Source organism: Lipotes vexillifer, unplaced genomic scaffold (genome assembly GCF_000442215.2).
Source record: "Lipotes vexillifer unplaced genomic scaffold, Lipotes_vexillifer_v1.1 scaffold337, whole genome shotgun sequence".
In the NCBI taxonomy this organism is placed as follows: Eukaryota; Metazoa; Chordata; class Mammalia; order Artiodactyla; family Lipotidae; genus Lipotes; species Lipotes vexillifer.
Genome location: NW_006799239.1, coordinates 332,073 through 342,728, shown reverse-complemented (window position 1 = coordinate 342,728; position 10,656 = coordinate 332,073). Strand labels below are relative to the sequence as shown.

Genomic DNA, 10,656 nt, shown 5'->3' with positions numbered 1-10,656 from the left:
CACTGAAAGTGTTGATGAATATGTGTAAGATCTCCTGTTTGAGCTCCTTTGTTTCAGGGATCATGATGACTCATCCTCCGTCACACCACTTAAGGAAGCAATTTTTCTATTTTGTTTAAGAAGTAAACTGGGAGTTTGCCCTAGCTAGGATTAACAATTTTTGCTTTATATTTTTCTTTCAAAAATGTCATCCTCTACTCCACAGTGAACATATCTTAATGATTGAGTGCTTGTTTGCAACCTCTGCACCTTTCACACAAAATGTGTGGTATAGACTATGGAACATATTTCTCTCATAATTTCTAACACAGTTTTCTAAACTCATTAAATTCTTTGTTTTTCCTCAGCATAAATACTCTGATAGGCAAGGACATTTAAATTCTTTCTAAAGTCTTTTCCACATCAATATATTCACAGTTTTGCCACTTTTAAATTCTCTGGTATACAGTTCTCCACTTGTGTAAGAATTCTGGGTGAAAAATTGATCACATTTATTATATGCTTCTGGAATTATACTTTTGTACCTTTTATTAAGTTAAATGAACATTAAATAATATATGAAGAGTTTTTGACGTTTTTTGATATTTATAAGGTTACTCCCCAGGATGAATTGATATATAATATAATGAGGTGTAATTAGTGAAATTATCTCACAGTAAAGTATATTAATAGGTTTTCTCTCCTGTATGACTTTTCAGATGTTTAATGAGAGTTGACTTCCCACTGAAGGCTTTGCTACATTCTCTGCATTCATAAGGTTTCTCTCCTGTATGAGTTCTGTGATGTACAATGAGAACTGACTTCACACTGAAGGCTTTGCCACATTCACTACATTCATAGGGTTTTTCTCCTGTATGAATTCTCTGATGTTTAATGAGAGTTGACTTCCTACTGAATGCTTTCCTACAGTCACTGCATTCATAGGGTCTCTCTCCTGTATGAATTCTCTGATGTTTAGTCAGTGGTGACTTTTCACTGAAGGCTTTCCCACATTCGTTGCATTTATAGGGTTTTTCTCCTGTATGAGTTCTCTGATGTACAATAAGGGTTGACTTCTCACCAAATGCTTTCCCACATCTTCTGCATTCATAAGTTTTCTCTCCTGTATGAGTTCTATGATGGACAGAGAGGTGTGATTTTTCACTGAAAGTCTTCCTACATATGCTGCATTCATAGGGTTTCTCTCCTGTATGAACTCTCTGATGAACAGAAAGGTGTGACTTCCCCCTGAAGCCTTTTCCGCATTTACTGCACTCATAAGGTTTCTCTTTTGTATGAGTTCCTTGATGTTTAATGGGGGTGGGCGTCTCATCAAAGGCTTTCCCATGTTTATTGCACTCACGTTTCTCACCTGTATGAGTCCTTTGATGTGTAAGGCTGGACTTACCACATTTGATAGCTTCATAAAATGCTTGTCTAATGTGTGTTTTTTCATGTCTAATAAGGTGATATGAACTCTTAAAAGCTTTTGCACATTCACCACATACAAATGGTTTCTCTCCTGTATGAGTTCGCTGATGTTTAATCAGAGTTGACTTCTGGATAAATGTTTTCCCACATTCACTGCATTCATACAGCTTCTCCCCTGTATGAGTTCTCTGGTGTGCAATGAGGGTTGACTTCTGGCTGAAGGTTTTTGCACATTCACAGCATTCATAAGGTTTCTCTCCAGTGTGAGTTCTCTGATGTACAACAAGGTTTGCTTTCTGGATAAATACTTTTCCACATTCAGAACATTTATAGAATTTCTCCCCAGTTTGAATTCTTGGACTTTTATTAAGGGCTTGCTTATGGTGGAGGGCTTCTCCATGTTCATTAGGCTCAAAGAATTTCTCTCCAGGTTGAGCTTTATCAAGATTAGAATGGAAGCATAATTTCCAATATGCCTTACATTCATCATCTTTCTTTCTTACATAGCTTCTACTTTGATTAAGAAAATTTAAATTATGTTTTGAACACTTTCCCCATGAATCATATTTAGGGAGTCTTTGTCTTATAGAAACAAAGTTTGTGCTTGGATAAATGATTTTTCTGTATGTTCTGAATTTTTGGCCACTTCCATCCTTCAGTGTTTCCTTATCAACGGATGCAGCTTGCCATAGAGGTTTGTCTTGGCTTTCCTTGTGATTATCTATTGGGTCACCAACTTGCCAGAATTCTAGGGAAAAAATGCAATGAATCATCAAACTTGTAAATATTTCTACTATAATGTTATGGCATAAAATTCATTCATAAATGCCCTGCTGTGAACTCCCATTAATGGACCTGAGCTGATGTGGATGAACCCTCCCTATGCTCCACCACCACCACCTCCCTCAACTGTAAATACAAAGAAATGCTGGCCCACATTTAACAGAAAATAATTTAATACCCAGTCAAGCTCAAAACCAAGAAAAGAAAGTTTTTAGGTGTCAAAACTGAAGTGAGAGTTTAAAGTGATGGGGTGAACAGAAACTGAAGGTTGAAGATTTGCAGGGGAATCCAGACCACAGGGCACAAATGTTCAGGAAACTAGAATATAATTTGCACTTAAAGTAGGAGCCACAAAGGGCATCCATGCGTGTTAAACAGGAACTAGAAAGACTCCCCACTGGTCAAGGAAACTGGAAAGAAGGATATTATATATAAGAAATCAAAAGCCTGATATGATAATATATATAGAAATCCCTAAAGACTCCACACAAAAACTACTAGAACTGATAAATTCAGCACAGTAGCAGGATACAAGATTAATATCCAAAAATCAGTTACATTTCTTTACACTAACAGTGAAATATCAAAGAGGGAAAGTAAATAAACAACCCCTTTTAAAATCACATCAAAAAAATGAAATACTTAGGAATAAACTTGACCAAAGAGGTGAAAGACTTATATGCTGAGAACTATAAAACATTGATAAAGGAAACTGAAGAGGATTTGAAGAAAAAATATCCCATTGTCTTGGATTGGAAGAATTGTTAAAATGGCCATACTACCCAAAGCAACCTATAGATTTAATGTGATCCCTATCAAATTACCCGTGACATTTTTCAGAGAACTAGAAGAAATAATCCTAAAATTTATATGGAACCATAAAAGACCCAGAATTGCCAAAGCAATCCTGAGGAAAAAGAACAAAGCAGGAGGCAAAACCCTCCCAGATTTCAGACAATACTACAAAGCCACAGTAATCAAAAAACATGATATTGGCACAAAAACAGATATATGAATCAATAGAACAGAATAGAGAGCCCAGAAATAAACCCACACACCTACAGTCAATTAATTTTTGACAAAGCAGGCAAGAATATACAATGGAGAAAAGACAGTCTCTTCAGCAAGGTGTTTTGGCAAAGTTGGACAGCTGCATGTAAATCAATGAAGTTAGAACACACCCTCACACCACACACAAAAATAAACTCAAAATGGCTTAAAGACTTAAATATAAGACATGACACCATAAAACTCCTAGAAGAGAACATTCTCTGACATAAATCCTACCAATGTTTTCTTAGGTCAGTCTACCAAGGCAATAGAAATGAAAGCAGAAATAAACAAATGGAACCTAATCAAACATAAGCTTTTGCACAGCAAAATGAAAAGACAACCTACGAAATGGGAGAAAATATTTGCAAATGATGTGACTGACAAGGGCTTAATTTCCAAAATATACAAAGAGCTCATACAACTCAATAACAAAAAAACAAACGGCCTAATAAAAAAAATGGGCAGAAGACCTAAATAGACATTTCTCCAAAGAAGACATACGGATGGCCAATAGGCACATGAAAAGATGCTCAACATCGCTAATTATTAGAGAAATGCAAATCAAAACTACAATGAGGTACCACCTCGCACCAGTCAGAATGGCCATCATTAAAAAGTCTACAAATAACAAAAGCTGCATTAGGATGTGGAAAAAAGGGAACCCTTCTATACTGTTGGTGGGAATGTAACTTGGTGCAGCCACTATGGAGAACAGTATGGAGGTTCCTCTAAAAACTAAAAATAGAGTTGCTACATGATCCAGCAATCCCACTCCTGGGCATATATCTGGACAAAACTATAATTCGAAAAGATACATGTACACCTATGTTCATAGCAGCACTATTAATAATAGCCAAGATATGGAAGCAACCTAAATGTCCATTGACAGATAAATGGATAAAGAAGATGCGGCACACACACACACACACACTGAAATATTACTCAGCCATAAAAAGAATGAAATAATGCCATTTGAAGCAACATGGATGGACCTAGAGATTATCATACTAAGTGAAGTCAGAAAGAGAAAGACAAATACCATATGATATCACTTATATGTGGAATCTAAAATATGACACAAATGAACCTATCTATGAAACAGAAACAGACTCACAGACATAGAGAACAGACTTGTGGTCTGTTCCAGGGTCTCTGTGCCAAGGTGGAGGGGGCATGGGGGAGGGATGGATTGGGAGTTTGGGACTAGCAGATGCAAACTATTATGTATAGAATGGATAAACAACAAGGTCCTACTGTATAGCACAGGGAACTATATTCAATATCTTGTCATAAACCATAATGGGTAAGAATATATATGTATAACTGAGTTACTTTGCTGTACAGAAGAAATTAAACACAACATTGTAAATCACCTATACTTTAATAAAATTTTTAAAAATCAAAAGCCTAGTTCTGTAACTCAATCCAAATGATTATAAGTGTAGTACAGAGCCCATAAGCTGAAAAATTAAACTAAAAATTGGTCCTGTATTAGTAGGTTCCTAGTAGTGGCAAGATTTCCAAAAGATATATTATGTTTTTATAGCTTAGGGATCACAGGATATCTGTGGAATACCAATTTTCACTGAAGAGTTCACAGTAAAAAATTAACAACTTCACAATGAAATGACCCATTATGAAAGAGAATCGGCAGATACATTTAAAGATACTCCCATTCCTAGAACGGTAGCTAGAACCATGTGAACTTCAAAATAAATATATTTCAACTATTCAAAGAAATAAGGTAAGAACTAGACTATAGGGGGAAAAACCAGGCATTATTTTAAAAACTCTAAATAAAGAGGTTGAACAGTAGATAGAAGTTGAACTTCTAACTACTACTTCTATCCAGTCACAGATAAAGACAGATTTAACAAATTAGATGACAGATCTTGAGAAATCACCCAAAATGTAGCATGAAGAGCTAACAATGGAAATATGGTAAGAGAAATAGAGAAATGATAAGTTCCAAAATAGGTTTAATAGCAAATCCAAATGGAAGACTAGAGAAAAAGGGAGAGGGGGCAATATGCCAAGAAACAGGTTAACAGAGCAACCCTGAGACTGCTATACTTAGAAAGGGAAGCTTGCAAGGTTGGCCCTTGGCTGCCATCTGGGAATCTGGAGTTCAGGAATGTCCCCACCACTGCCTAACTGATACGGCTGCTTGTACAAACAATGTGATTTAAGCAGAACATTTCCTTTCCTTCCGGGGTCTGGAATTTTGGTATGTGCTAGGCAGTCTGTGATATGAGGATGCTGACTGAGTCTCTAATGGGTTTCCCTGGGCATAAACATCACACACATGTTGCTGCACTTTCACTGCTGGGAGAAGTGTGCCCTGTGTGACCCTAGGTGGGAGGGAGAGAGCATAAGGAACCCTGTACATGGAGTCCCCCAGATTCTGCTAATGTCTTTTTCCCTTATGCTCTAGTTGTATATCCTTACTATATCACTGTAATAAATTTTAGCTGTAAATACAACTAGATGCCAAGTCCTGGGAGTCCCTCTCGAGAATCTCTGAATGTGGTAGTGGTCTTGGGGAACCCCCAATCTAGGCAATATTTGAAGAAACAATGACTGGCAGTTTTCTGGTATGGAAGAAAGGCATGTATCCTACTCTTAAATGTCCAGAGTCCTGAGTGTGGTAAATAAAAGCAAATCTGTACCTAGACACAGTTCTGTGTAACTGTAAGACTTTAAGAAAGTACGTATTGAAAGCTACCATGAAGAAATTTTAAAAATCACCTATAAAGAAACAATTAGGTCAGCAATAGATTTCATCAGCTAAAAAAGAAGCCAAAAGATTACATATTTTCAAAGTCCTAAGAGAAGATGTCACCTTAGAACTCTATCCCCAGATAAATTATTGCAATGAAAGATGACAAAATAAAGATGTTTTTGGACAAGAAAAGACAGAGAATTTGCCACACACAAAGCCTGCTAAGAATAATGCTTAGTATTGAATTATTCAGGAGGAAAATGACCAAAGGGGAAAGAGGCAGGGGGGAGGGTAAAGAAAATCCAGCAAAGGCAGGAAAAAAGAGGTAAAGGAAAAGCAGGATATCTAGAAAATACAATAAAATAAGAAATACAAATAAAGTAGCACAATAAATAAGTATTAACCCCATTAATTATAGGCCAACCATATTAAATTGTACTTTTAAAAATCAGCTATAAGTTTTCAAAAGACAATTAGAGCAAAATGAAAGAAATGTTGAAAATAAAATCATAGAAATATACCTGGCACTTAACCAAAGGAAAATTGGTAAAACAATGCTTATGTTATACAAAACAGAATGACCTGGATGCCAAAAGCAAGTAAGGACAGAATATGACAATATTATAAAGCAATTTCACTTACACAGATGCAAAACTCTTAAATATACAAGGCAAATTGATTCTATTTATGACAGAAAAAAAGGTTATACATCTAGTAATGTTGAAAATGTATATACCCTACTATGTATTCCACTTATAGTTATACCAGAGAGAAATTCTGCAAATATGTACATGTACAAGAATGGCAACAAGATATTAGAAACAACCAAATGCCCAGCAACAGAGGCTTGGATTGATGGACTGTGATACTCAGATGTTGGAATGCTATGCAGGAGTGAAAAATGAATGAACTAAATCTAACATATCAGCATAGCTAAACTCAAAGGGTAACACTGAATACTGAAAGAAAGTTGTAGAAAGACCCCTATGGTTCTAGAGCACTAATCTGGTAAATTTACAAAAAAGAATGCTATATTGATTACAGATGCAAATTTATGTAGTAAAAGTTTAAAAACATGGGTTAGAAAGATAACGCACCAAATTCATGATATTGTTTGCCTGGGGCGGGAATGAAGGGAGCAGGATTCAGGAGAGGAAAAGGGAGGCTTCACCTTTAATTGTAAACCTCTATTTCTTTTATAAACACAAAACCACGGCCACCAAATGACAAAATCTTAGCATTTGCTAATTCTGGGAGGTAACTACAAGGGTATTTGTTATGACTATGATTTTCTATACTTTTGTGCAGTTTTAAGAGAAATGCCTTAAGGCAGAGCTTCTGGAACAGTGGAGTGAGGACCTTAGTAAATCCTCTTCCCCATAAAAGCAACAAAAATACTGGCAAAATTATCAAAATCTGTCATTTCAGGACTTTGGAAATTAACCAAAGGCACACAACAGATTAAAAAGCATTTATTCAAGAAGAACCAGTGAACCTCACTAAGAGCAGCCAAGTGTGTTTTCCACTTGGTGCTACTTTGCCCCACCCCCACCTCCACCCCAAACCCCTGGCTCCTCAGCTCTGTGGTCCGGAAGCAGTGAAAACTGGCATTGTCATAGCAACTGAAGGGAGGTCCACCAAAAGCCTCCTCTCCAGAGTGCTGTCACTACTTGACCTAACTTGGAGCTCGGCTCCAAGAAAGAAGGGACAGTATATGGTAACTCCAATCCCCATGAAGAAATAAACAGCACCAGTAAAGGTAATGTGCAGCAAAGTGTTAACATGTCAGGCCTGGCTCCTGCCTGAAGTTTGGGAACGCAGATTGTGGAATGTTCCCTATGTTGATAAGATGATTTTTGCCTGCCTGGGGCACTGAACACCTGATTTTCTTCTGGGTGACTAGATGCCTGGCGGTGCCTATTTTTAGTGGGTCAATTTGGAATCTCCCACAGACAAAGTGAAAAGGGCTTTCTAAAAAGCCTTACTTGCCGCTTGGACTTGAATTGCAGCTGTCTAGCCCTGTAGCATCTTGGCTTTGCATGAGAAAGGAGCAACTATCCCTGCAAGGATTTGTCTCCTCTACCAAGTGCCCAGCAATGCTGGTGAAAATGAACCCCTATTAGGACACGTGAAGAAATGTCAGCAAGCATTGAAATAAAGGGGAAAAAATCTTACAAGCTTACAGATAGAAAAAAAAAATGATACCAAGTATCAATAATCAGAATAGGCTTCAGAGTTCTCAAAAGGAAAATCACAATCAGAAGACAATGGAACAATGCCTTCAAAAGTCTAAGGGAAAGAAATGTCCATCCTAGAACTCTACCCCAACCAAGCTCAACTCTCCATCTTGGATGAGGATTCAACACTTTCAGATATTCAAAAATCTTAAAAAATTTACCTCCCATGGACCTACATTCTTTCTTAGGAAAGTACTGGAAGAATGTGCTCCAGTGAAATGTGGAAAAAGGCATGGCATAAAGCAAACGAAGGAATCCAACAATGCAGAAAGTGGAGGGAATTCCCAGAATGATGGTGAAGAGATGTCAGGATGGCAGCTGAGCAAACAGGAATGAGGATAATCCACCCAGAAGGAAGCGGTCAGAGGCCTCCGGAGAAACTCAGGGGTATGACATTGATGGGACACTTGAAGCTCTGAAAGCATTCAGAATCACTCCAGACAACTGGTCATGTTTAAGTTAAACTGGTGATAAGTACATAGTGAAAGAAGCAAATGAAAGAAACAAGACAATTTTTAACCAAAGGAAACTAAAAGTTATGCAGAAAAGGTAAATTAATCATAGATGACTACATGGCTAAGCTGTCTATAGTGTTTATATAGTCATTATATTGTAAATAGTAGTACTGATGTAAACCAAATTTATGGTATAACCATATTGGGAACATGGGAGAACAAGAAGTTTTTGTGTTCCAAAGAAGACACAGAGATAGCCAACAAGCACATGAAAAGATATTCAACATCACTAATCATCAGGGAAATGCAAATCAAAATCACAATGAGATATCACCTCACACCTGTCAGAATGGCTACCATCAAAAAGAATACAAATAACAAATGTTGGTGAGGATGTGGAGAAAAGGGAACCCTTGTACACTGTTGGCGGGAATGCAAACTGGTGCAGCCACTATGGAGGTTCCTCAAAAAGTCAAAAATAGAAACTACCATATGATCCAGTAATTCCACTCCTGGGTATACATCTGAAGAAAACGAAAACACTACTTTGAAAAGATACATGCATGTCAATGTTCATAACAGCATTATTTACAATAGCCAAGACATGGAAGCAACCTAAGTGTCCATCAAGAGATGAATGGATAAGGAAGATACACACACACACACACATACATGCAATGGAATGTTACTTAGCTATAAAAAGGAATGAAATTTTGCCATCTGTAAGAACATGGATGGGCCTGGAGGGTATTATGCTTAGTGAAATAAGTCAGACAGGGAAAGACAAATACTGTATGTTTTTGCTTAAATGTGGAATCTAAAAACTAAAACAAATGAATATAACAAAACAGAAACAGGTCGACAGATACTGAGAACAATTTAGTTGTTACCAATTGGGAGAGGGAAGGGGGAGGGCCAGATAGGAGCAGGGGATTAAGAGATAAAAACTACAAGGTATAAAATAAATACGACACAAGGATGTAATGTACACACAGGGAATACAGTCAATATTTTATAATAACTTTAAATGGGGTATTCTATAAAAATATCAAATCACTGTGTTGTATACCTAAAACTAATATAATATTGTAAATCAACTATACTTCAATAAAAAAGAAAAAAAATATTCAAAAAAGAAGTCTTTGTGTGTTTGTATGTGTATGAGTGGCAAAAACAATGAAGTGAGCTAAATGTTCATCTTCCATAGCAGAAAATTTTTAATAATTTTTGTAAGATATATGTAAATTATAAAGAACAGAGATACCAAAAAGTATCTGCGCATCCACCACTCATTAAAAAACAAATTATTTTTACCTTTGAAGTTCTTCATGTGCCCATTTCATTCTCTTCTCAGATAATCACTATTCTGAATTTTTATGTTTGTCATGCCCTGACTGCTTCTCAGCCTTTTGGCTAAGACCAAGTACACTACCATGCCCTTGACATTCATTATAGTTTTATCACATTTATTTTATTCTTTAAACCTCGGGCATGATTTAATTTGATGAAAATTAAACTTTTTTTTAATCAAAAGAGACTACTGCCTTGGGTCAGTAAATTTGAAATCTCAGATGAAACATAATTGTCTAAAAAAATGACCAGAATTGACAGAAGATACAGAAAACATGAATAAATCAGTAATTATTTTAAATAACTATAAAATTCACTAGGTAATCAAAGTCTTGCCCTAAAATGGGGCCTCTTATCCAGATGTTGTTGTAGATGACTGCTATCAAACTCTTAAGAACAGGTATACTTCAGTCAGTACAGTTTCAGAAACTAGGGAAAAAAAAAAAAAAGGGAAGAGTACCCAGTCTCTTTTATGCAGCTAGGATAACCATAGATACCAGAGTAAGAGTAGAGTACAAGAAAAGAAAATCTAAGATCTGTCTCACTTCTGAACATTAATGGAAAACTCTGAAATTAAATATGAGTAAACTGAATTCAATTAATTTAAAAAATGTTTTACAACTAAGTAGAGTTTAGTGCAGGAATG

At 36.4% G+C, this 10,656-nt stretch overlaps 1 protein-coding gene across 1 annotated transcript in view; it reads right to left on the bottom strand.

The window, feature by feature from the left end:
- Positions 1 to 665: 665 nt before the first annotated feature.
- ZNF674 (zinc finger protein 674) overlaps positions 666 to 10,656 on the bottom strand; it is a 36,162-nt gene continuing 26,171 nt past the window's right edge. Inside the window, exon 12 of the mRNA XM_007471525.1 lies at positions 666 to 2,158. Within this exon, the coding sequence (XP_007471587.1) occupies positions 666 to 2,158 (1,493 nt within the window). The remainder of the gene's footprint in view (positions 2,159 to 10,656) is intronic.